The 27,327-nt window shown below is 39.2% G+C and overlaps 1 protein-coding gene across 1 annotated transcript in view; it reads right to left on the reverse strand.

Moving 5' to 3' along the window:
* The window catches only part of LOC146473851 (uncharacterized), an 82,836-nt gene extending 61,603 nt beyond the window's left edge, over window positions 1-21,233 (reverse strand). Inside the window, exon 1 of the mRNA XM_085117875.1 lies at window positions 17,958-21,233. Within this exon, the coding sequence (XP_084974001.1) occupies window positions 19,106-20,992 (1,887 nt within the window). The 5' untranslated portion in view covers window positions 20,993-21,233 and the 3' untranslated portion in view covers window positions 17,958-19,105. The remainder of the gene's footprint in view (window positions 1-17,957) is intronic.
* Between the last annotated feature and the right edge of the window lie 6,094 nt (window positions 21,234-27,327).

A 27,327-nucleotide genomic window follows, 5' to 3' on the forward strand; every position in this document is an offset into this window, starting at 1 on the left:
TGACATAACTAACTGACTAAACTTCAGGGCAAAATTTCCCTTGATATCTTCGAAATCGATGACAGCCATCTAATCAGGTCTATTTGCTCAAGACATCGAGATGCTTATGACATCAGACGGCGCTGCCAAAACCGATTCTGCGCCGGTCCCACCAAGTTGGGCAGCTAATCATTTCAAGCAAACGAAGGGAGATCGGAGCATTACATTTGTGCAATCTAGACTTATCCACAAGATGACCTCGATATTAGTGCCTGTCGGCTTTCCCAAGTACTCTAAAAATTCAGACCATAGCACCATATATTCAGGCAACATGATCTTGTTGGATCGTGTCCTTACATTGACCCATTAAGGCCAAAGAAACCATACTTTGTCTGCTCAAATTCCATAACTAATGGATGAACTATCTTTTATCGTATGAAAACAACAGACAATTTGTGTGAACAATAAATTGAAAATTGGGTCTTATCCAGATGGACTAGACAGTCACATTGCTTTTAACTCTCCTTGAGTGGCATTCATGGTAGCCTCGCGAAACGCCCCTCGGGGACGGGAGCGATGAGAGGCGGCTGTATTCGCAGGCTACGTTAGACTGAAATTTGAAAAACTTTATCAAAAATCAAAACAACTGCGCATGTGTAGACGCAACCAGATAAAATTGTGATAATCCAAAACCGTAATCTCAGTTTGAACTGATTATATAATTAATTGTCTTTGGAGTCTAGCTGGACGAAACATCGCTTTCTATCTCGTGGACAAGGGCGTACGTAAGTGCAAGGTCAGCGGTCTACCGGTGAAATGTATGTAACACAATCTTTGTGACCAAATGTATAAAACGGCCGGCCTAAAGTGTTACGATGTTTCCTATAGATGTCCCTTATTTCTTAAACATCCAGTGTGGCCGCTCAAAGGTATGAATTATATAGCACTCTTAGCTGTTTGCTCTATTTTTTTCAAAGTAAGATTGAATGAAAGAGGTCCTGGTTTCATTTTCTTCCATATTTACTAGTGTTGCGACCGGTTGACAACGTAAACTGACCCGTGTACGGCTTTTGAACTCCGCTAAAATGTTTTGACAATGCCCTTAAAAGATAAAAAACCAAGGAAAATAGTCTTAAAAGCATAGGTCATGCACAGGCAGTGCCCTGTAGCAAGAATTAATAAACCATTGTTGTTTGAAACGTTTTTATGTTGTGTTTATCTGAGTTTTAGCAACGGAATGCCGTGACAGAAAAGCTCAAATTTCACCAAAGTACTACTTGTAATTCGCGGCCTCAAAAATTTCCTTCTGTGTTGCCCATAGTTTTGAAAGCGGATTTTATAAGAAGAAATGATGCTCTTTCACGTGGTGTAAATCTTTATCCTCAACGCCATGTACCAGTTGATGATTTTAGCCTCGCAATTTTTTCAATTTGGCATCACGAGAAATCGCTTAAAAAATTGTAAATATTGAAAAATCTCCTAAATATTTAATTTTCACTTCAGATGAGTAACATACCATTCGTGATGTCCATAATTATGTACTCTATCAGACTGGATGTTTTTCGTTTGGAACAAAACTGGTTTGATTTTTTTAAACAAGGTCTTCGCAACATGTGGTGTCAGACACCGAAAACCCGGTTCAGGAGCGGTGAATTCAAGATCATAGCCTCACATCAAAAATAATTATCGGATCGAAGTAAAACATGTATTTCTTGCAATAGTTTACCGTGGGCTATGTTGTGAATTTTTTTGAGAATTTTGAATTTTTCGCTATTGCACACCTTTGGTTGATATTTACAGACATCCGCTCTTAATGCTTTCGCTCAGTTGACTTCCATTGTATTTGAATATGAACATAGTATCCGAAGCGAAAGAAAAATACAAATGGGCTTTAACTATAAGATTACATTATATGATTTAGGACGACTAGTTTCCTTCGGATATATTTGAAATTTATATGTATTTTATGGAGATTATGAAAAATGGGCGACACTTTGGGTATAATTTCCAAATTCAAAAGTACACGCCTGTGCATCAGATGTTCAAAGATGCTGCCATTCTAAGCAAGTTTTTTTTATCAAACATTTTCATCAACACCAAGTTATCAAGTCAAAGCGCGGTCAAAACTGCCAATTCAAGATTTAAGCTGTTTTAACACGTCCAATGCCACCGCAATAAATTCAACAAATAAACAAGTGCGTGTCCTTGCGTATAGTGGGCGATGGGGGAATATTTCAAGAAGAAAATAAAAGAAAACACACAACAGATCAGGCATGGGTCTCACAGGAAAAAGAAGAAGGAATTTACTTTGACTCCTTCCGGAAATATTGCTTTATCCAGGTCCTAGACCTGGGATCAAACTTTTCTATACTCGTAGTTTACGAACTGTGTCTTGCTTTAATAAATTAATGCAATTTTGCACACAAGTAGCTTTTCCACATCCAAATCGTGGTTCAAATCAAAGGGTTTAGCATAGTAGAGTTGAAAAAGACCATGTAAAGAAAGTGCGAAATTTCGATGTTGAAATAAAAGCCTTTACTCTTCTGTGTGGCGGCTGCTTATTGTACTGCAGAAGACTCGAACTGTAGATTCCTTGATCAGAAACCCCCCAAAGAACTACATGTTTGTCTGGTGCAATCGACCGTGATAACATGCGGGCTTTAATAAAGTTGAAGGATTGAGTAAGCCCAATAGCTATCCTTTTAAAACAGGCCAACACACCTGGTAAAAGAATAAACAATAAACTCAGTGCAATTTCCCCACTTTTGAGTTCTAAAGATGTTTATGTTATTTTTCTAATGTTTGCCTAACGTCACGTTGCTTAACGGCGAGACAGTTGTGTGATAACAAATCGCAAGGATTTGCATGGGTGGAGGAAAGCAATTTCCCCACTTTTGAGTTCTAAAGATGTTTATGTTATTTTTCTAATGTTTGCCTAACGTCACGTTGCTTAACAGCTAGACAGTTGTGTGATAACAAATCGCGAGGATTTGCATGGGTGGAGGAGATAAACGTTTCGAAATTGGAGAGGAAAATTAACAACAACAAAATTGAAGGACAATTGCTCAACTAAACTCGTTTGTGTGTTATATGTGTCTTTTGTCATAATAGGTCGGTTGGAATCGATTCGAGTAAGTTTTAGTCCACTGTTTCCATCGTTACATGCCATTCCCTCTGAATTCCCCTGATTTACCAAAGAAATCAGCCGCAAATTTCTTCCTGAAAATTGCCAGGAATTCAATCATTTCAAATATGTCGTAATATCAGAGATTGCACCTGCATAATGACTAACATAAACGCATTGGCAAATATTGTATATAAACTTAACAATGCCAAAAACAGACAAATTAAATGAAAACTGGGAAGGGAATAAGAAAATGGTCCAGTGAATTATTGACTTGTAATAATTCAAGCTTTATACCTCAAAACAATATGCTGGAAACAGGGCGGAGTGTTCCATTACAGCCTGGATCTCCTATACCCTACACTATTTGCGACATAATCGCCGGCAATATTCACTTTCTGTCCCAGTGAAAACACTTTTGTATAAGTGCTTACTGCTGTCATTATGAATTTTAATGAATCCTAAAATGTATTTTACCATTTTAGCATCACCAAATTATTTCTCATTACATGATTTTATATCCGCGGCATGCGTGCGAAGTCAAGCGCGTAGGCGGTAAAGACCTAGGATGTATTGTTCTGGTTGTGTCAATGGATGATGTTCAGCAGTATTCCCAGTAGTGTCTAAGGTTTTGTCGCAGGTTTGACGAACGCAAATGAGAACCACGCTTAAACCAGTGAGAGCGGGGAGAACATGTACAAAGGTTCGAACAGGCAGAACTCGTTCGAAGGTGTTACAAGCCTTTTAAATTTATCACCGGTTGTCTAGAGATTCCTGGAGCGGCACTGTGACTGAAAGTTAATATTTCCGGCAATTATAAGTACTAAAGCGTCACCTGAGAACCATACACTATTTATCCAAAAATCCTACTCTAGTTTGGTTAAAAAAAACTAGGCCTTGCCAAGTTTGTTCAAACCACTTCCAAGTGTATGGACATTAGACAATGCAGAACATTTGTTTTATTTGTTTTGTTACCTTTTGTTGCCTAGCACAATATTGTTCTCCTTCCACTTATACCTTTGTTTGCTTTTGTTTTACGTGACTTATGTGTTAAACCTAGGATAAGCCAAATGACTGCCAACAAGGCGTTTTCAGCTTTGTGAACACATTCTCAAACGTCACTAACTTTTTTCAGTGGTAGTTAGCCGTTCACCTATCCAACTCCTCCTTTACGTTGATGATTATATTCGTTTTCTTTTAATGAATTATTAACGACTTTAGGGAATTAAAAAAAAGAAATGTTTTTTTTTTTTCTTTAATTTACATACGTTCGAGAGAGCATAAAAAAAGATGTGTTACCAGTTATTTTGATAATTTCACACCCGACAGGAAGACCTTAATTTATAAGCGACTTATAGCCGGGCAACTTAGAAACATGTTGCGGTCTCCCAGCACCGTTGTTTTCCTTGGGTGGATTTTATTTGGATTGGGTACATTAGTGTATGGAGTTGGTAAGTTTATTTATTTTATTATTATTATTTTCTTAGAATATTAAATGGGGCTGCCTGTAAGGATCGAGAATTCGCCGTTAATGACCAATTTGGCGAATCGCTCATAAACTCCCTTTGGTGAACTATTTTCAAAAATCATATTTTAAAGTTCCAGCGACTTTTTAATTTTGAGAGATTCGCAAAAATTTGAAAATGCGGTCATAGTGCGGTTTTTCGGCCGACTGAAGGTTCAAAATAAGGTGTGCAGACGAAGCACTGCCAAATGCTTAAAGTAACTTCACTTGAAGTCAAACCTTCCACAAACTATGAACAACTATTCTTATTTATTATTCACTACTAAACATTTTCAAATCTATCCATTTTGTGATTTTAGCGGGCACTTTAAAACCAGCTTTGTAGAGCGCTAAAAATAGCGGCGAAATATAAGTAATATTTAACGGCACAAAAGTGTTGCTGGTTCCTCAGTTCTCGATAATTTTACTTTATAGCCTTGACATATAACTATTAAACATTCATCATGCCAAGTTTCAAGCTCGGGCTCGCAACGCTTCCCTCTAAGAAAATCGGAGAACTTTTGCAATGTGTTCGGCTCAAATAACACAAATGGAAGCTAATTAACTCCAATTAGGCCAAAATCCAAAAATAAACTTCAGTCTTGTTAATTTGTCACTCCACGTTAAAAAAATTTCGTCACCTTTAAAATAAACATATCCTGAGGTTTTTGTTAACCTGGAAAAGCAAATTGGAGCTGGATATCCCACCACTGTGTTTACCCCGGTTAGTTAATCACCTTGTCGAATTCCCTAATTGCAAACTGTTGTCGACAAGTACTGCTTACATGTGGACTTACATTTCAAAGAAAACAAATGCTGTGAATTGTTAGGGGTTTAATTTAAGTCTTAGAGAAGCGTCCTAATTCGTTAGGACACGAAATAATCTTACATTTTAAGCCGTACAGTACTAGTGTATTCTACTTGACCGAGCTGAAAATACCTGTGAGAAAGCGCTTGAAGTCGTACTGGTGTAATTTGAAAAAGAAGATAAATTACAGATAAACAAACAATTTGCCGATTCCTCAAGACGTCAGGATGTCAAGAGATTTATTCATGGATAAATATCCCAGTTCAAGGAAAAAGAAACGCCTGTTTTATAATATTTGTAGCAATTTCAAAACTAATTACTGCCATCTACGAGTAGAAAGTAAAACAAATACACACTCGCATTTAGCATTGACTATTGGATATTTGTGGTTGAAAAAGTTAAATAAAAACATACCCGTTCTTTCTGTTCTTTCCCCTTTAATGCTGCCCCACTACGTTTCTACAAATGCAGTACATTTGCTAGCCTGCGAACAGCAGACGTTAATTACCGGTCGTACCTCCGAAAAATAAAACGATTTCCGTGACATCTTTTCTTTTCTTCTTTACTCGACCAATGAAGTTGAGTGATAGAAAGATGTTATTGATAACACGCGCGAAATCGCGAGGACCGACAACTGCTTCAGAAGCGGTATAAGTAGCCATGAGCGCGGAAACGCCGAAAAAAGTTACCTCGGCCGAAGGAGATTGTTTTTTTTTTGTGTGTGTAAGGATAAAATTCCAAGTCTGAGGGAGAAAGTGAAAATATTTGGCAAGAGTGAACTGGAGATTGGTGCGTTAATTTATCGCTCACTTGGAGTTGATTTGTCTGTTTACGTCGGCAGCGAGAACCTCGCGATATGTCGCTTGTGTTATAACATGTTGAATGCCTACAGCAAGGCCTTAAAAAATATCAACCAGATCGTCGATGATAGCAAGCAGAAATTTGAAAATAACGCACCTCTCCGTATCAAAAGATTATCGAAAGATTCAAGAAAGCCGATTAAAAAATTAAAACCGAACCTCGGGCTTCAAACGGACTTTATAAGACCAGGACAATGGCGACAGCACTGTAAATGATGCTTTCCGAAGTTTATTTGCCTTTAACAAATAGTTTAAGATGATTCCCCTTTAAAAGAACGAGTAATAAAAAAAAAAAAGTTTCCGAGTTCATCCGGTTGCTAATCATGTTACGTACGTTAATAAAATGCAAGAAAAAAAAAAATAAGGTTCACCGGGCTAATTTTTGCACAACATGGATGTCCTTTACAGCAACTTTGCGACCGACGAGGTTCTCATAACTTATAACCCTAGTAAGAAGAAAGGGGCACTAGAATTTCTGAAAAAGGCACTTCTGGATTAAGTTATTAGAGAAGTTTAACAATAAAGACTCTGAAATACATTTTAAACTATCCTAGTTTTATAAGAGTTATTCATTATGTAACAAAATCAAGAATTCTTAATAATAATAAAAATAATAATAATAATAATAATAATAATAATAATCAATAAAAAATGACAGCAGTATCTTTGAAAAACGAAATAAAGAAAATGGCCCATATTCATCCACAAGCTGCCTGAGAGATACTTTAAATTTAAGACGGCTGTAAGAGTTTTTAATTATTGTGGTGTTTGAGAGATTACAAAAAAAAAAATGTATATGATCATGTGGAAATACTATAGACATCTTTGTAACTCAGTTAGTGGGCAATACTTTAAAGGTAGTTCTGACGCCATTGCACAACTCTGGAAACGGGTGAGCACTACAAAAATGACTTCTAACATTCAGTTTTTGCAAAATGCTTAAAAAAAAAAAAGTCGGTATCCTACTGTTTTCATTGCTTTGTTGGAAAGCACCCTTAATTCTTCAACTCCTTTGTAGATCTTGCGTTATTTCAAAAAAGGCATTTTTCACCCACAAAAATTTCTACTAAATAAATTTCTCCCAGACTTTTCTATTTGAAGTGGCATACTGAATATGGATGTACGTAAAAAAATCAAGATATGTCCCAGACCGCATTTTTGAGATAAAAACAAGTGTTTCCCACAGCTTTTATTTTCAGTTCGCGCGAACGTTGCATCGAACCACGCACCAAGGTTTTTCACTTTTATTTACAGTTCGCGCGATTTTTGCATTTCCACTTCCGGTGTTCCGCGCGCGGGACTTTTGATCAACATTTCGATTCATTCAGCTGACGCGTACACCTTAGTTATGGCGTGGGTGGATTACACGCGCGCACGAGGTTAACAAACCTTTCAAGCCTCCTTAACCCTATCTATGACAGGCCTTTTTCCGTCTTTTGTTGGGTAGCATAACTCCCCGACTATAAAAGCTATCACAATGACACTCTGAGTAGAAATAGTACGTCCGTAGATGTTTCCTTAGAGGATGTGCAACGACATAAAACGTGATATGATGTATCAAGAGTCATTATGTCACGATATTTAAATGACCGCCATCTTGGGTTCATCATCATGGAACTACCAATCGCTCAAATGTACAATTAACAACATGCACTTATTTCAGTTGCAGTGCTCGCAGCAGAATACGACCGAATGTTGATATTCACGGAACCACTTAAAAATAAAGCACTTCCGGGCCACGTGATTAGAACTGAGAGAGTGGCCGATGAAGGTGGCTGCCGAGTGAAGTGTTATTTGGAGCCAAACTGCGTGTCCATCAATATGGGACCAGCAGATGATGGACAAAAGATGTGCGAGTTGAACAATGTCACCGATGAAAGTCCATCACACTCTGCTCTGGACGAACGACATGGTTACATTTACTATGGAGTTGAGATATGCTTTTTTTTTCTTTTCTATAAGTTATGAGAACCGATAATACGGTATTAAGTTGAACCCTATGAAGCTTTCTGTCACAGCTCGATAAAATTACTTTCCGGGTCTGAAAGAGAATAGCCAATATCATATCACTTGAAATGCCAACGACATCATCTGATAATAGTAACTCGATGTTACAAAAGTGGAGTTTTTATTGTTCTTAGGTAATGTCTAGCAATTCTGGTGATCGGTAACAGTAGATATTTAATTGAGGATATTTATCCTTCAATGTACTTGCCCATTTTTCTTACAGAATTTTTGTCACGGTAATCCTTGCCTTGGAAACAATTTTCTTTGTCAAGTTGGGTTCACTAACAAAGGATTCAGATGCGTCTGTAAAGCGGGTTATTCAGGAGAGAGGTGTAATAAAGGTAAGTTCATGTTACAAAATCCAACGGCAAATGTACCAGGGCTTAAAATTCACAATATACCCTTTTATTGTATGTCTCATTCAGCCAAAAAAAATTGCATTACACACTGTGCTCTCTTTCAAGTATAAGTGACTTTTTTTTTTTTCCAATTTAGAGCAACATCATCCTGAGTAACTGATGTTTACCTTTAATTACACATGAAGCAGGTTCAGTTACAAGTTATGATGTATAACCAGAACGTCATTTTTTTTAATTTGTTTGTTGTTTTACTGGATTGTTCTGCTTAATATCTAAGTTGATTTGGCTGTTCAATGAACAAAGTACATGCCTATAAAAACATATAAATAAAAGGCGTCTTTTGCCAGTCTATAGTGTGGCCCATTGGAAATCTACAAAGTTAAGGATGGTGCCTGCTAAAAAGGAAGTATTTTTGTGTGGTTAAAAATCAGAACTTAGCAAGGGTTGTTGAAATCCAAAAACAAAACTGGGGGTAAAAAATGAACGACGCATTTTTTTAGAAATAATGAACTAATAATTATTCTTAAACACAGTAAGACACAAAGTAATGTATGACGTTTTATTTTCCAAATTAAAGCTTTGTTATCTCTAAAAAAACGCATGGTTAACCCATACTTTTTTACTTTTTTATTTTCCTTTTTTTTTTTTCATACCAAGAGCACCTGTTAAGTTTTGCTTTCTCTGCATAGTTTTAAACCGGGCAAAAATATCCCTGTCTTAGTAGGCCCCACCCGTAGGAAACCTGAGTATCTAAAGATGCCAAGAACGTATGCGCAGTAACAAAAGTTGGCACCGTCTTTAAAACTAAATGATCCTTACTTTTCATCCGTTGTTTTTGTCTTAACGCATAACAATGATTACGTGACACACCACTTGACCAAAAAACCAGGCATAACAATGATTACGTGACAGATCACTTAAACACAATTTTTTTTTTAAAGGACCGACATCCCGGAAAATTTTCTTCATACTGATAAGTAACGATCTCATGTTGTTAAATTAAAGTGATAAACAATCAAAGATTAAAGTCTGGACTGGGAAATCACCTTTGACCTTACAGATATTTTCTTTTAGAGAACAATGGATATCCATTCCAAACGTGCAGGGCTAGGGATATTTAATCTTTTTGAGAAAAAACAAAACCAAACGTTTTTGTCGGTTAGTTTCTCTTAAAATCATCGTCTACCCGTCATATTTTCTGCTTTCTACAGAACACCGATTACGTGACTTGTCATGCGATCTATAGCGGAGATCTTGTGCTTACATGAATAAAGGATGATATGACCTTTCTATCTCACAAATCTCAAATCATTGTTACCCGCGTGGATAAAATTACATAGAATAAGTCATATTTTTTCTTGTGGAAGCTCTTAATCCAGGCCTTAAACAACTTGCGTTAAAGTCAGTTACATCATATGATAGCGTCTTGAAGGTGAAATTAATTTTAAACCCCAAGAGAAATTAGTTTCTACTGCCTTTCCGCTTTATTCGGCTATCAGAAACGGTTTATTTGTATAACACACATACCTGCTCCTGTTACCTTGTTCTGCCAAGGTGGTTTGTGTGAATAAACCAAAATCGCTTGAGTGTTAATGCAGACCCAGGCTTCTATGGAAAAGGCATAGATTGTGATAGTAAGTCAGCTCCACCTTTCTGAGATTGGTTAATATTCAGTTTCTCGAATTACTGTTTTTCTCAGTCTAGATTCATTTTACCAAGTTAAGAATTAAGGCAAAACTTTGGACTCATTTACTTATTTATACTCTCAGATATAGATGAATGTACTACGACAAGGCACGACTGCTCTCCATTTGCGGACTGCAACAATGTCCCTGGTTCATATGGATGCAGATGTAAATCTGGTTTCACTGGAAATGGAAAAACTTGCACTGGTAAACGCTGCTTTACATAACTTAGAATGTGTATAATAAATCGAAATAGTTCAATACCTAATTTTACATTTCAAATCCATTGAAACGTGAATGAATGCAACCTTTAAATCTTTTTTTTTTTTTTATGTGGTTTTTGTCTGTATATTAATAGCCAACACCTCGGTTTTTCACTTCCGAGAGAGACGTCTGAATCAATTTGAAGGTATTGTCATTTAGTGAAGTCAACATTCCAAACTGGATAGTGAATTTGATTGGTTTATTGTCATCATCCTCCTCGATAAATTCTTAGAGTTATTTTTCTCGCAGAAAACAAATTTTTGTCGGAGAGCAATGCAGTTGCAACTCTACCACTACTATTAAGGACGGTGCCTACTAATACCGAAGTATTTTTGTGCGGCTTGTGACTATGCGGGAAAAGCAGATCTTAGCAAGGCCTATTGGAATCCAAAAAGAAAATTGGGGGTAACCACGCATTTTTCAGAGATAATTAAGCAGCAATATCTCTAAAAAGTGCCAAAATATAAAGCAATGTATGGGATTTTTTCCTAAATTGAAGCTTGATTTTCTCTGAAAAATGCATGGATACCCCCGATTTTCTTTTGAGATGCCAACGACATTTGGTAAGTTCTACATTCTCCATATAGTTCTAAACCGCGCAAAAATATTCCTGTATTAGTAGGCATCACCTATAGGAAACCCGAGTATCTCGCGATGCGCAGAACGTATGCGCAGTAACAATAGAAGGCACCGTCCTTAAATAATCTGTTTGATTACTTTAACAAAAATGATTTCTTTCAGATCTGGACGAATGCAATACTCCAGGTACCAATGACTGTTCGCCAAACGCAGATTGTGTAAATACACTGGGATCGTTTGAATGTAATTGCATACCAGGCTACACCGGAGGAGGCGCAGTTTGCAATGGTAGGTTTTATTAAAAAAGGAATATGCACTCATGAAAACCTTTTTGTTCAAAGTAAAACATTTTAATTAGACGTGGACGAATGCAACATACCTGGTCGTGTTACCTGTTCTGTCAATGCGGATTGTGTAAATAAACCAGGATCGTTTGAGGGTAAATGCCGACCAGGTTTCACTGGAGATGGCATCAGTCGGCTTCTCCTTCCTAGATTTGGTTCATGTAAGATCGTTCAATTATCAAATTTCTTGCTCTGGATTCATTTGACCAAGCTGAAGAATAAAAAGAAAAGAAAATTCTCGGTTTGATTAATTTGGAGCTGAAGAATAAAGAGACGATTTTAGGCTGATTTAATTGTTTACACTCTCAGATTTTAACCAATCCATTGCACATTAGAAATACTTAAAATTGTGTGTTTGCAAATTGTTGTACTGCAATTACTTAAAAGCAATTAGTTACAACATACATGTAACAGCGTATTGAAGATAAATTCGATTTTAAACACTAAGAGCTAGAGAAAGCTAGTGTCAGAAATTAGGTTCTAATGCCTTTTCAGTTGCAGTACTTGTTCTCTTGTGAACAAATGTCAGAGTTGACTTTCGTTTACAGTGTTCACAGTTAGCACAAAACGCTATAAGCACTGACGCTGGAATAAATTAAATATAATGATACTTATAATAATAATAATAATAATAATAATAATAATAATAATAATAATAATAATAATAATAATAAATGCATTGTTTATAGTGGAAATGCACTTAGCTACCCAAAGTTAGTTTACAGGCATTCCACTCAGAAATAACAGGAAACAAATAATAATCAAGTCAAACATAACATGTTAAAAATCCCAACTGGCAGGAGGCAAACCAGCTAGCTATTAACAAGCGTGGCCAAGGCGGGTCTTTAACCCGGGACCGCCGGATTTCAAGTCCGGCGCCCTTACCACTGGGTCACACCGCATAATGCCAATAGCCAGAAGTAAATTCACAAGACAAAGTTCAGGTTCTAAATCCGTCTCCTTGGCTGCTCACGTCCGAGAGGGACGTCTGAATCAATTTGTCGGTAGTTCCATTTAGTGACGCCATCATTCGAGAACTGCATAGTGAATTTGATCGGCTACCTTTCATCATTTTCCTTAATAAATTATTTAAGTTATTTTTCACGCACAAAACATATTCTTTGTTAAAAAGCAAGGTAGACTTATATTAACACTACTACTACTACTACTACTACTACTACTACTACTACTACTACTACTACTACTACTACTACTACTACTACTACTACTGCTGCTGCTGCTGCGGCTAAATATTCTGAATGGTTGCTTTTATAAAATTGATTTCTTTCGAATCTGAATGAATGCAATACTCCAGGTGCCAATGACTGCTTGTCAAACGCAGATTGTGTAAATGCTCCGGAATCGTTTGAATGTAATTGCAGACCAGGTTACACGAAGGAGGGTGGACTTTGTAATGGTAGTTCTTACTAAAAATTTAATCTGAATTCATGAGTACATTTAGTATAAAATTAAAAACATTTTAACCTCTTTCAGATGTGGACGAGTGCAACATACCTGGTCGTGTTACCTGTTCTGCCAATGCGGATTGTGTAAATAAACCAGGATCTTTTGAGTGTAAATGCAGATTAGGTTACACTGGAGATGGCATGGATTGTAATGGTGAGTCGGTTCCTCTTTCCTAGATTTGGTTCATGCTCGATCGCTCGATTATCATATTTTGTTAATCTGGATTCATTTGACCAAGCTGAAAGAATAAAAAGAAGAAAATAGGCTCATTTAATTGTTTATGCTGTTAGATATCGATGAATGCAGTACGGCAAGTCACACATGCCCTACCTATGCTGACTGCAACAATGTTCCTGGCTCATATGGATGCTCAGGTAAGTCTGCCCTAGTTAACGCTTTTTTAACACCATTGCATTACTTAAAACGTGTACAATAAATCAAAAAATATTCAATACGCCCTGTTAGATTTCAAGTCCAATAAACTTAAATGAAACAGGAACTTATAATTGTTTCATTCTGTGCCGGTTAAAAGGCTCTTTGGTTTAACAAGATGCTGTCCATTTTGACGGGAACCTTAATTTCCTTGCTTTGTCGACGGAAAATAAATTGCAGCTTTGTAGGCTTTTTGCTTTTGTTGTTGTTGTTTTTTTTTTCTTTTCACATTATGACATCGGCGCAATGCTTTCATTACCAACCAATACAAAGCAAATGTGTACGTTTTTATCTTCAACAGCTATTGTCTGTGAAGGTAACTCGCTGGAGATAACATGCAATGCAGACAGAATTATTGACGTTATTTCTGCAAATTTTGGTCGACGGGATCGTCAAACCTGTATACATGCAGCAATGAGCAACATCAACTGCCGAGCTAGCAATTCCCTTGTGAAGGTTCAGGAGACTTGTCAAAACCAAACAAGCTGCACGCTACGTGCTAATAACGTTTTTTTTGGTGGAGATCCTTGCGGGGGAACGTTCAAATATTTGCTTGTTGAATACATGTGTGATAACTAAAGGAAGTGCACTTTCATGGTGTGCGTATAAAGGAGATTAGTTCTAACTCTAAATATAATGCAAATCCTCAATTTGTTTCATTATGTATCAGGTTTTGAGGGATAGAGAATCAGTACAAAAATGCTGCTTTCGATCTCACGGCCACGGGTATGTTAACTGCTGCAAGGCTATGGGATGTCTCGCCAATTTTAGCCACTAGTAGTAGCAACACGGTAAACAATACTCATTTATCAGATAACTTTATTTTTCTTCAATGCGTATTTACCTTGACAGGTTTCTAAGTTTATTTATTTCAGACATTACTCTTTCAATTCAGTGTCATAGAAAGCAAACCAAAGTTATGTAATTACTTTGGCGAATCATAACATACATAAGCAGCACAATGAACCAACCAGAATTTGACTCAAGCACATGCTACTGGCGCCAAACGGGTTAGAGCGCGGGAAAACGCATACGAGTAAGTCGCAGTCAGTCAGCTTTGGTCTTCGTAACTAATCAGTTAAAAAGGTGACGCAAATTTTCATAGCCAATCACAGAGCCAAGTAAACCAAAACCAAAGCAAGCGCGGACCTACTTTCGGCACCCGATTAAACTTTCTTTGCTTCCCAATAGATAACATCATTCGTTATATTTTACGGAGCTCTAATCACGCAGACGGATGACTTAAAGAAAGTCCCATTTTCTGCGAAAGCAAATAAAAACGGCCTGGGGCTCGCTTGACAAATGTCCTGCAAATCCATAAGGCCGATAAGCAGTTTTTTAATCAATAAATAGAAATTTGAAGAACAAACTTTCTATCTGAGTTCCATAAAGTAATGAATATTTCAAAATCAAGCGTTTGAAAAAGTACTATAAACTAAATTCGATTTTGAGACGGCAATACGACTTTATATTGACGGCTAGTTGGGAGAAAATATTTTCCTTATTGGGCGGTGTCGCGAAGCGACAACGCTCAATACGGAATATATTTTCTCCCAACGCCGTCAATAAAAAGTAGTATTGCCATCTCAAAATCGAATTTAGTTTTTTTTTTTTTTTTGCGATACTGACATTTTGTTGCAGAGAGTAAACGATAAAGTACAAATCGTGCACTGGTTGTAAGCGAAATTCTTACTTCATCTAAACTGTAGCCATGGTAATATTCGTGCGCAAATTTTTTTTCTCGGGGCGTATTTTTTGAATTTTTGGCTTTAATTTTTATGTCAAAACAGAGAAAATGTCCATAAAGCACCTACCATTGATTAAATAGACGAGCTAGTAGGTTTGGACATTTTACCAGGGAGTTTTATGGAAAACGTGTTACCGCCGAGATATAAGCTTAAACAACAACAACATGAAAACAATGATGAATAAACCTCACAACCAGAAGCAAGAATAAAAAGAGCAACCATACTAGTATGCAAAAACGAAAACAGAGCATTGTTATCCTAGCTTAGATGCCGTGGAGATTTAGAAATTTGATAGAGACCAAGCGGCGAAGAATATTGTAAAAATTACCGAGTCTGCCGTTCAGCGCTACGACAAGAAGATCAAATTGACAGACCTGAGCCATGAAAGAGAACGCAGCAGAGCTCTAGGAGCAATTTTTTCTAGGGATAAGAGACATCAGAAAAGAAACAGATCCTTTTGGAATTTAAGCTTATTGAATTGTTATTTACCGTGGCCGATTTCACACTCAAGAAAGTCTATTAAGTAAATTTAGTTTCTTTTCATCGAATTTTCGCTTACCTTCAAGAAAAAAGCTGTATCCGCTGTCTCATAGTGCATGTTCACCAAAAAAATATATATATATATTATAAGTGGTCCTTGAACAGTGACAGAAGCTTTGTAAACTCAAATGAAAAGAAATAAACAACACCATCCAACGTCGCATGTTCATTCACAGAGGTAAAATTTTGATCTGGGCGCGCCGAACCCTTTTAAGTGCCGTGCTTCCATGCTTACGTGACAGTCTTTGAGCCAATCAGAAACCGTCATTTTGAGACGGCAGTACGACTTTATATTGACGTTTCAGCGCAATGGAAAGATCCCCCAGGATCTCGATAATAAAACTTAACCTCAGTTGAAATTACCTTGGTTAAGAAACCTTGTACACATTGAATTGTTTTCGAGCCCGATAAGTTATCGAGAGGCTCGACATATTGGAAGGCGGACGAAACATGACTGTTTTACATTTCCTCCTCTCAAATTTCTGTTGTTGGCCAAAGTTGTCTTTTACACAATATGCTACAAATGCTTCCTTAATATGAATCAGCTACCCATTGATTGCTGTTTTACATCAGTGTTCTGAATATTTTACGAATTTATATACCTCGTACATAGCTTGTATCTTTTTAAATCTTTTTTAGTTAGGGAACCTCTAGTTTTCCTTTCCAAGATGCCGTTTTTTGATTTTATTTTCCTCATCTTGAATTAATGTTATGTTATGTCGAAAGTATTATTTCCTTTGATTAATCAAACTTTAAGACGTTGAGAGTCTTTTGGAGGGGAGACGGATTAAGGAACCCAGTTCCAAGACTATCAAAACTATGACAATGACACTTTAAGCATACATGGTACTTCCAAACATGTTTTTCTTTTTTTTTGTTTTGTTTCGTTTTGTTTTGTCTTGGTTTTTTTTTTGTGGTTCCACAACAGCAAACGCTCGATGACATGGTATGATGTGGCAAAAAGACGGTTATTTTTTATCTACCATCTAGGATTTCTAGATTTCCCTAAAGCTTCAAGAAAGTTCCAACATTAAACGAAGGGTAATCAAACGCACTAAAGAAAACTGATTTAAGCTAGAAGCATAATAGTTACAGTAAAGAAAGTAAACATGGACTGGCCATGGTAACATAAAAATCAATGACGAATAACGGACCATATTAACTTGCTCCCAGGTTCATGTCTTTTCCCCGTGTTTAAAATACTTATTCTGGATAAATACCCCTTCTGGTCTAAGTAGAGTTCAAGCAACAGCTTTAGGTGAATCTTTAATCACATGCAGTAATTGGCAAAAACGACTAAACCGGCTTACTACAAAGAAACGAAGTCTACGAGTTGAAACAGCTAGGGAAATTTGATCATAGCATAATGTTAGGGTGTTCCTTTGTTATCATCATTTTTTTCCATAAGTGTCAATGAAGTAAAATGTTAGCGACGAAGTTAGCAGCGTCTCCTAAAGCTTATTTCTACGTTCTCTTAAACGGGTAATTATCTTTGCTGCTAATACCCACGAAGGAGAGAATCAACCAATGACATTACTCAAGGACCTAACAGAAACCCAGTGTTTCTTTGATTCCATACACTTCTATATCCCCACCGATAGACAACAGGTTTTCGTTTAAAACCTTTTTTGTAAGGGAATATTTCCTTTATAAGGATATATATTATGATAGTTTTAGGGATTTATTATTTTAAATCTTAAGCCTTATCTCTACTTTCTGTTGTTTTAAGTCATAAACTTCACACCTAGCGGTTTTCAGGACTTTAAGAGTTCTTGACACTCCATGAAGTTATTGGGGGAACAGGGATGGCGCAGTGGTTAGCACTCCCCTCCCACCAATGCGGCTCGGGTTCAATTCCCGGACTGGGCATCATATATATGTTGGTTGAATTTGTTGTTGATTCTTGACCTTACAAGGAAAAGGTTTTATCTCGCGTACTCCGGTTTTTTACTCTTTCCTCAAAAACCAAAACTTCTAAATTTCAATTCGATCTGGAATGTGTCCCCAATTAGTGCTCTGCGCTAAATATATTGACACTTAAATTTATTTATTTATTTATTTATTTATTTATTTATTCATTTATTTATTATAATTATTATTAGCACAGCATTACTTCGATTTGCTGGAATTCATCTTGAAGCCAGGTCACAGGCAAGAACTGCTGTCCGTATTAACCGTTGTTTGTAAGAGTATGAGCTTTCCCTCAAGAAAAGAGAAAATGTACTTAAAAAATGGGTGTCCATAAAGTTGGCTAAACCTTTAACATTGTCAATAGTTTAGTATGTAGACTGTGATTTCTGCTGTAATTAGATTATCCTGCAGGGTATTGTAAATTTTGGGTGTGCACAATAATTCGACGCGTTAAATTGACGTTTGTAAGCTTTAATTTCCACTCGTATAATCATCACAACCTCGTGGCATCGAAAGCTATTTTTGGCTCGTCATGAACGGTGAAAACTGAGAAAAAAAAAAACAAATAACAAATAAACTTAAAGACCGACTAATAAAGAAATACTACAGACGAGACTACTTACATTCTGTGCTGGATATCCGACAGAAAAAATCCTTTGAAAACAAAATACGCTACGATCTGAGCACGTGCGAAAAGGCAAAACTCACTGTAATCGTGTGACCAAGTGTCGATGACCTTATGTAACACGACACGAATTGTCCAACAAAAAACAACAAAAGAAAATGACACGTCCAAGTTTGTTCAATAAATTCTAGACCAAACATTCCGCCCGCCTTGGGACAATCCGGTCAGGATGCCCAAAGTCTATTTTGGTTCCTTCTTCAAACCATTTCAAGGTCATTCTCTAACAGGCAGAGCTTCTGTATTGGTCGTATAAAGACCGAGTCCTTGGTCTTGACTTTGACAGTGCGCACTATTCCATCAGGTCCAGGGTAAACCTCTAGGTCACGACCAAGGTTCCAATGACCTCTTGGTACGTTGTCATCAAACAGTAGAACTAAGGCGTTTGATTTCAAGTTAGGTAGGGCTTTGCGCCATTTCCCTCGGATTTGTAGGGTCCGTAGGTATTCCCGTACCCATCTCTTTCAGAACAGGTCGGCAAGAAATTGGACTTGCTTCCATTTTCTCCTGTACTGGTCTGCTTTCTCGAAGACGCCTGGAGGTAGGCAGATGGATTTCCTCTGCATGAGAAAGTGCGCAGGTGTGAGTGGCTGCAGGTTGGCGGTGAGGGCCCTCCCATTCAGCACTCTTTCAACTTCTGTCAAAAGGATTTGAAGAACTGGTTCTGTGACTACTTGTGTCCCGAGGATTGCCTTCAAGACAGTCTTAGCGCTACGCACGAGACGCTCCCAAACTCCTGACATACTTGAGGCGGTAGGTGGCTGGAAGATCCACTTACACCCTCGCTGAAGCAACTCACTATCAATCTGTTGCTAGTTCCACTCTTCAAGCCCTTCTCTCAACTCTCGTTCCGCTCCAACAAAGTTCGATCCGCGGTCGCATCTTATCTCAGTCACCTCACCACGGCGGTTAATAAATCTTCGTAGACACATTATGAAGTCATCCGTGCCCATTGACTGAACCAACTCGAGGTGAGCAGCACGGGTATTCATGCAGGTAAATAGGCAGCACCAGCGTTTCGCCGTGCCTCTTCCATGCTTCACATACAGAGGCCCAAACAGATCCATGCCCGAGTACGAAAAGGGAGGTTTGTAAGCCATCATGCGACTTTTGGGGAGAGGTGCCATTTGCTGAATCATTGGCTTGGCATTTAACCTTTTGCAGAGGATACATCTTCCAAGGATAGAACGGGTCAGCACTCTGATCTGGGGAATCCACAGCCTTTCACTTACCTTGGATATAAGGTGCTCGCGTCCCAGGTGACCAATTGACTCATGGATGTGGCGACCTATCATAGCTGTCACGGGGTGGTCCCTTGGCAGAATTATTTGATTTCTGGCAGCATCAGTGACTGGCGGGTGTGCTATACGTCCCTTTACCCTCAGGATACCATGGTTGTCAAGCACCGGGTTAACACTCACTATGCTACTGGATGACTTCACTTCACCGTTGGCCTTTAGATCTTTGGTCTCTTTAGGATAGGATGATCGCTGGATAATTCTCATAATTGCGGTGGCAGCGGCATCGTAATCTTCTAAGATCAAGTGACCCTTCCGGACGGTCTTCCTGTCGTGCAGAAAATGGATGAAGCGGATCAACCATGCCACTCGACGCCTAAGTCGGTTCCAATTAGAGCAACTGCTAAGTATCCGATCTATAACCTCCTTGGCCGTTACAACTGCCAAACTCTCTGGGACAGCATTTTCCTTTGAAGAAGCGAAGATGGTATTTATATCGGCATGATTGGTGTGGGCTTCTTTCTTCAATTCCAGGGCTGAGTCTGGGACTTCCTTCAGGTCTGCATTAGGCCAAAGATATTCTGGCTGCCAAAGGAATTCAGGTCCCCGTAACCAGCGGTGGTTTAAGCTTAGCTCTGAGGGGTTTAAACCTCGTGAGACATCTTCTGCTGGGTTCAAAGAACCTGGCACATGATTCCATTCTTCTGGTTTTGAATTTCCTCTGATTTCTTCCACCCGATTGGCAACATAAGTTTGGAATCGACGCTTCTCGTTTTTCAGGTAGTGGAGAACTATTTCGCTGTTGGTCCAGTACTTGGTATCCTGAATGCACAGGTCTAACTCCTCCCTGAATATCCTGTTTAGGCGTGTAGCAAGGACTGCTGCTATTAATTCAAGCCTTGGTATGCTTGTAAATTTCACTGGAGCATTTCGTGCTTTTCCCATGATAAATGAGCAGTGGGTAAAGCTATCTGGATCCTCAATCCTCAGGTATGCTGACGCGCCGTACCCGATTTCCGAGGCATCAGAGAAAACTTGTAGCTGCAATTTGCACTTGGCTGCATCCACTTCAGGAGGAAAGTAGCTGCGTGGGATGCGTAGCTCAGACAGAGATGACAGCTGAGTGGTCCAGGATCTCCATTGGTTCAAGAAGTGCCCTTCCAAGTGTTGCTCCCAATCTAGTTTTGCCTTCCAAATATCTTGTAGGAGAGCTCTTGCAGTGAGGGCCACAGGCGCCACAAAACCAAGAGGATCATACAGTGAACAAACAGAAGACAAGATTCCACGCTTTGTCTCAGGGCGATTTACGTTCTTGGTTTCAAAGCCCAGTTCATCGGTTTGAACAAACCAACGGACTCCAAGAACCCTTTTCATCGGCAATTCATCCAGGTGAAGACTGAGATCTGGCAACGCTCTCCTTTCAACAGGTATTGCGGACATGACATCCTTACTGTTGGACATAAACTTAGTTAGACGGAATCTACCACGTCCCAAAATTTCAACTAAGTCAGATGCTGCCCTGATTGCTGAGTCTCCATTGCTGAATGACGGCAAGGCGTCGTCAACGTAAAAGTTCCTTTCGACAATTGCAGGGACTTCAGGGCTAAACTCTTTTGCATTGTCACTTGCAGTTCTTGTTAAGACAGAGTTTGCGACACAGGGAGAAGACGTAGCACCAAAAAGTGTACTTCCATGACGTAGATGTCTGGAGGTTCAATGTAGCTATCTGACCACCACAGCAAGCGTAGAGCGTCTTGATCTTCCTTTCGCACTCGCACCTGGTGGAACATCGCTTCCACGTCGGCAGCCAGCCCAATCCTTCCTTGACGAAAGCGCAGTAGCACTCCAACGAGGCTATTGGTCATATCCGGGCCTTGAAGAAGGTTCTTGTTTAGGGAGGTTCCGGCGAACTCAGCTGCGGCATCAAAAACAATACGAATCTTTCCAGGTTTATGGGGGTTAGTCACCGGATGGTGGGGTAGATACCAGGTGCACAGATTTCCTTAGCTGCTTCTTCAGGGTTAAGTTTGCGAGCATACCCCTTAGAGATGTACTCAGTCATAACTACTCGTGGGAGCAGGGATGGCGCAGTGGTGAGAGCACTCGCCTCCCACCAATGTGGCCCGGGTTCGATTCCCGGACTCGGCGTCATATGTGGGCTGAGTTTGTTGTTGGTTCTCGTCCCTGCTCCGAGGGTTTTTCTCCGGGTACTCCGGTTCTCCTCCCTCCACAAAAACCAACATTTCCAAATTCCAATTCGACCTGGAAACAGTGGAAAGAAGAGCCACCCCGTGGATTCCACTGAAATTCCCATTTATTTTTTATTTTATTTTATTTATTTATAACTGCTCGGTATTTGGCCGCAATTTCCTCATTACCGGCTCTAGTTAAGCGCCGTCTGAGCATCTCTGCTCGCCTTTCTGCTAGGGTGAAGTTGTTCGGTAGCTAAGCCTCATCGTTCTTCTACAGAAGACCAACTTCATAATGCCCGTCGATAATGGTGGTAGTATCTTCAAGGATTTTTAATGCTCGCCTGTCCTCAATTGATAATGGTTTGTCACTCGCCTTGGTTGCTCCATAATCTTCGATTTTCCAGAAACGTTTTATCTGATCCTCAGGCTGAAGACCAACCGATAGAAAGTTAACCATTGCCTTCCCTCTATCTCTGTTGGTTAGAGGCCCTGCAAGGCTCCAACCAAGTGGACATCGGTAACCATAGGGGCCATTGTTATCCAGAGGTACCCTGACTTCATTTTGCAAGTGCGCAGCAGGCACATTGTTCCCTACAATTATTGACACCCGACGGAGATCAACTTCTGGGAAGGTCAGATCTTGTAACTGTGGATACTCGCTGACATCCACTGTCTCTGGTAAAACTTGCTCCGTTTGATTAAGATTTGAGAGCACATATGCTTCATCGACTTCTATGTCACTGCCACACTCTTCCGCAGGACTGGGGGTGAATGATACTCGCTGAGTCTCCACTGATTCTTCACTGCCTCTGATTGTTTTGATACCCATTTGCTCTGAAGTCCCTTTCAGACCAAGCCGATCAGCAAGCTTGCGATCAATGAGGGTGTCGGTGCACCCACTGTCAAGGAATGCATACGTAGAAAGGGAGTTACCGTCCTCCACTGTAACCGTAACTGGCACTACATTCAACAGGACTTGAGCTCTCGCAGTGTAAACTTTGGTTGAGCTTATTGCTGCTTGATGGTTGTTGCTGGCTTGGGGTCGTACGCCTTGTTCTGCACCTTGTTGGGGGACCATGGTAGAAGCAGGGGGATTTTCTTGGTTGACATTGCCATTCGAGTCATTGTTCCTCCTCAGCCTGAAGGGACGTCCAGTGTGGTGTAATGATTGACATTACACATATTTACAACAATGTATAAAATTTATACCATAGTAGTGATGGATTAGAAAGTGCTTTTCTACATTGGCTGTTATTTAGCATATTTAGTGTAAACTCTTGTTTACAAGAATAAAGTATGTTACAGACTGTTTTGAGTGTTGTTTATGTAAAATGAGGTGTCTTGGAATAATGGCTTTATTTTTTGAGGTAATAATAATAGTTAATGTTCCGAGTACATAGCAGGTGGCATCTTCAGATCCCATTTTCAAGGACAAAGTTCACTATTTGATAACCTGTTTTAAAGGGTAAAGGTAAAGTTTTATCATCGTCAGCGTTCAGTTCAGCGGTTCTAATCATAGTGTTAGTGTATTTTTTTTTTCTGTTGCATGTCTCAATATAATTTACTTGATCGTTCTTCTCGCGATTACTCGGCCTTACACGACAACCAAGGGTAGAATTCCACGATATCTTTGAATTCCGTGCCGAAACATTGCAAGCTGGTGCCATAGTCCCAGAATTTTAGCAAGTTACGATCATGACAAGCTCCCAATTTACATTCCTGCGTTTAGAAATGAACTGAAAAAAAAAACAGATAAGTAAGTATATTAAAGCCCGAAAATCCCAGATAAGGTACTCCAGCTCGGGCTTAAGTGGCTAAGCGGCTAAAAGTCGAACGATGATTTCAGGCTAAAGTATAAAATCGGCCGATTTTTAATTTCCAAGTCGAGGTTACAAAAAATGATTTTCTTTTGTTTCAGTTTCGCTTTAATTCAAAACTATCGACCCTTGAAGTTTTGTCCTCTGTTGGCAGCCAAATCAGGAGTAAAATAGACCCTTTCGATAAGAGGTTAAGCGGGGAATACACTTAAATTGGAATGAAATCTGAAGAGGTTTTAAGAAGGGATAGAGGAAAGAAAATGATTTTTGGAACACTAACAGACGTTGATACCCACGCAAGAGCACCCCAGGTTGCTAGTAGAGTAGCTTGGTGTCCGTCTATTAATTATTAACTACAAATTCTAATTTTAAAACTTCACGAAATCTTCAATATTTCTTATTTCTCTTTATTTTACCAATCCTTCTAGAAAAACTATCTCCTCCTAAATATACTCAAAAACCACCCAACAATTTTTCAACGCAAAATGCCCCACAACATAGATTCACGGGATGAGCATAGATTTTTTGGATTGCTTGAAACGTGAACGAGATATTCCCATTAAAGCCATGTCAAGTGGCGAAAAAATGGCGTTTAGGTTAAGACCCCCCTTAAGGAAAATTGGACATTGAACGTTGTATTTCGTTACGTACATTTCAACGGACGTCACGGTCATCGCTTCAGGGCAAGTGGTCTGTTGACGGTGACGTCCGTTGGAGTGTATGTAACGAAGTACAACACTTATCCCAGTCAAACCAGCAGGGGAAATTTTTGCTTCAATTCACTATCATTTATGAAAAATACCACAATATTTTTTCACAGCAAGATTTCTCGCCATGAACAAGCCGTTTTTCTGTTTGTATTTTGTGAATATATTTCGATTCTCATTCAGTTTGGAGAAATGGCCGCTGTCTCGCGACAACTTTGCCAAGATTCAGCCCTCCTTTAACGGCTGGTAAATTTGAATAGTTTTCTTTTCCTGTGTACTTCTTTTCTCTCGTAATTCTATTTTCGGCAAGATTTCCGCACAGCCCAACAATAATTATGCATACAGTCTTTATTCAAAGGAAACAAATACGGATAACAATAGCCGTGCGCCGTTGGGATTACTTCGCTTTGTTCGTCTTAGTTTTTATATTTTCGTTTTGAGCTTTGCCAAAATTTTCGAATTTTGGGTGAAAAGTACGGAAAATCTAAACAAAATTTGAAAATTTTAGCAATTTTTACGCATTTTAATTTGTCCACGTTTTAAAAATGTTTAGAATTAAGTGATATGTTTTCGCGTGAGCCGTAAATATAACGGCAGGTTAACCAGTGGTTTTTAATCGCGACTGCCGTCGGACTATCAAAAATAATGTATTTCTTTGCCTCTCCCTTTGTTTTACGTCCTATTTTTGCTGCTGTCGTTCCTAAAATAAAGCCAGAGGTTCTCGCTTACACCGACGTACGGGCTTCATGTGTTATATGATATTTCACCATCATCCGGCGAATCTCGAAGGGCTCGTAGCACTGCACTTATGTTTGCCAGTAGAGCAAATGTGTAGCAAATTTGGGCTCTAAATTTGAACTGAATTTGCGTTGGTTGGCAAAGATAATGTAAACACATATACTTTCTCCTCAACAATTTATTTGCAAATGTATAAAGCCAGAGGTTCTCACTTGCACCGACGTACGGGCTTCATGTGTTATATGATATTTCATCTTTCTCCGGCGAATCTCGAAGGGCTCGTAGAACGCTTCAGGAATGCTTTGTCAGTCCTGGTGAACTTTGTTAAGGTTGGCATCTTACAATATATACCTATATTGCTCTTCCTGAGTGTTTTCATGCACACAAGTGGCGATCATTCCACGGACGACGCGTTTAGATTGTGTTCCTTGTATAGCCTGCGAGCAAGCTCTCTTGGGGGTGTGGGCGGGGGGGAAGAGGAGAGAGCTTGCAACGATGTCTCGGGAATTTGAAAGCCGCCCCCAATGCTCCCCGCGGCTCCCTGCTGTCCTAGCTGTCAGAATTTGACCAATCAGCGCAAACCGAAAACGATAGCAAACGTAAATGTTGTGGTTCAATTTTATCCTTGGTTTAATTTTCATTTCCCTTTGTTTTGGGGTATAGTAATGTATGATAATGAGTTTAAAACCAATGGAAATGGAAATTAAACCAAGGACAAGATTGAAACACAACATAAACAAACATGTGAAACGTACAATGTTATCAGATACACTTCGAAAGACGGGAATCTTTGCTGACAAAAAAAAACTATTGTTTCTCTGATCGAGTATGCCTACCGAGTGTTACAAAAATCAGAAAATTTAGTGAAGGATTTTATTTAATTGTGAGCACAAAGGTCACAAATTGTGACACAAAGGTCGTCCCAAGGGTCAAGCAAATCTTGCCGACTGTAGTGTCAACGCCACAAAACTACTGGAGATAAAAAATGTCGAAAACTGGACACATTCCGGCCAGGGAAAAAAAGAAGCAGTGCGAGGTAATCGGAAAAAAATCTCAATTTTGCAGCTGGGTCTCGGAGAACGAAAACGCGATTCTCAATATCGACAAAATGGTTTCATTGGAACACTCAACTAGTGTGAAATTTGTGATGTTGTGAACGAGTAGCAAAGCAGACGTTAGAGTGCCAGATCAAAAGGAAATCATTGCGCTTCTAAAAAACGTTGCCCTAAAAAACTGGCAGTTCGTTGCTAACGCCGTAGCGAATTCGAAGCACTGGGAATTGAGTCAATATACAGCTGTTTCGACAATGGTTGTCAAAATAAACCGTCAAAGCGTACGCGACAACGCCGAAAGGTAGTTTTGGAAATACTCAATAGATTTCAACCAGGGCTCAGAATCCATATTGATTGCCATGCAGGTCTTTGCTGTACGATCGAGGTATTATGGATTCTGAGCTCTGATTGAAATTTATTGGGTATTTCTCAGACTACCTTTCGGCATTGTCGCGTACGCTTTTACGCTTTGCATTGTTGGACAACCCTTGTCGAAACATTGTTCCGGAAACAGTGTTTCTTTATGCTTCAGGGGTGGCTGAATTAGAGGAAAGCAAACAAAGTGTTTCGCTGCCCCGATGGTTGAACGAGGAAACATTGTTTCGGAAAAAAGGGTCACGCATGCGCATAAAAAAACTGACTTTGTTGCTAGGAAAAAATTTAATTAGCAACACTGGAAACTAGTCAACATTGCCTTCATGGTGGCTAAACTGGGAAACACATGTTTCCTTTAGCCTTTGGGCTAAGGCCAAAAAAAAAAACATTCTTGTTTCCGAATAGCAATTTTTTTTTTTTTTTTGCGCAACACATGCTTCCCGTCCAGCTAAACTGGGGAACATTTACCTACCCAACAATGTTTCCTTGTTTAGCCAGGACTTTATTACGCCGCTGCCCGTCCATTTGCACGTCCCTCCGTAGGTCCTCCCCCCATGTAAGCCTATGTGAAATGCCACACTCAAGTTAACCTTGAGCTTACAACCCGCCTGTTTTTGGCAGGAAGTTGCATGGCCAACTGCCTTTTAGAAAACAAAACGGGAATTTTGAAGAAAACCAATTTATGTAAACGTGGAAAGAAGACAAAGAGAGCGAGAACAAAAACGAGAAAGCTGGCGAAGAGTTCGAGGTGAAACATGGCGACTGACAGCACGACCAAACAGACGTAATATCAGTGACTCGAGAGTGAAGAAAAACGGGGCAAATAGCAAGACAGAGCACTGGAAAGGAGGCGAAATTTTACTGAAGAATGGTGGGATAAGTAAAAAGGCAGATCACGAGAAAGGAGCCTAAAAT

The sequence above is a fragment of the Pavona decussata genome, unplaced genomic scaffold (genome assembly GCF_977016875.1).
Source record: "Pavona decussata unplaced genomic scaffold, jaPavDecu1.1 SCAFFOLD_92, whole genome shotgun sequence".
Taxonomy (NCBI): Eukaryota; Metazoa; Cnidaria; class Anthozoa; order Scleractinia; family Agariciidae; genus Pavona; species Pavona decussata.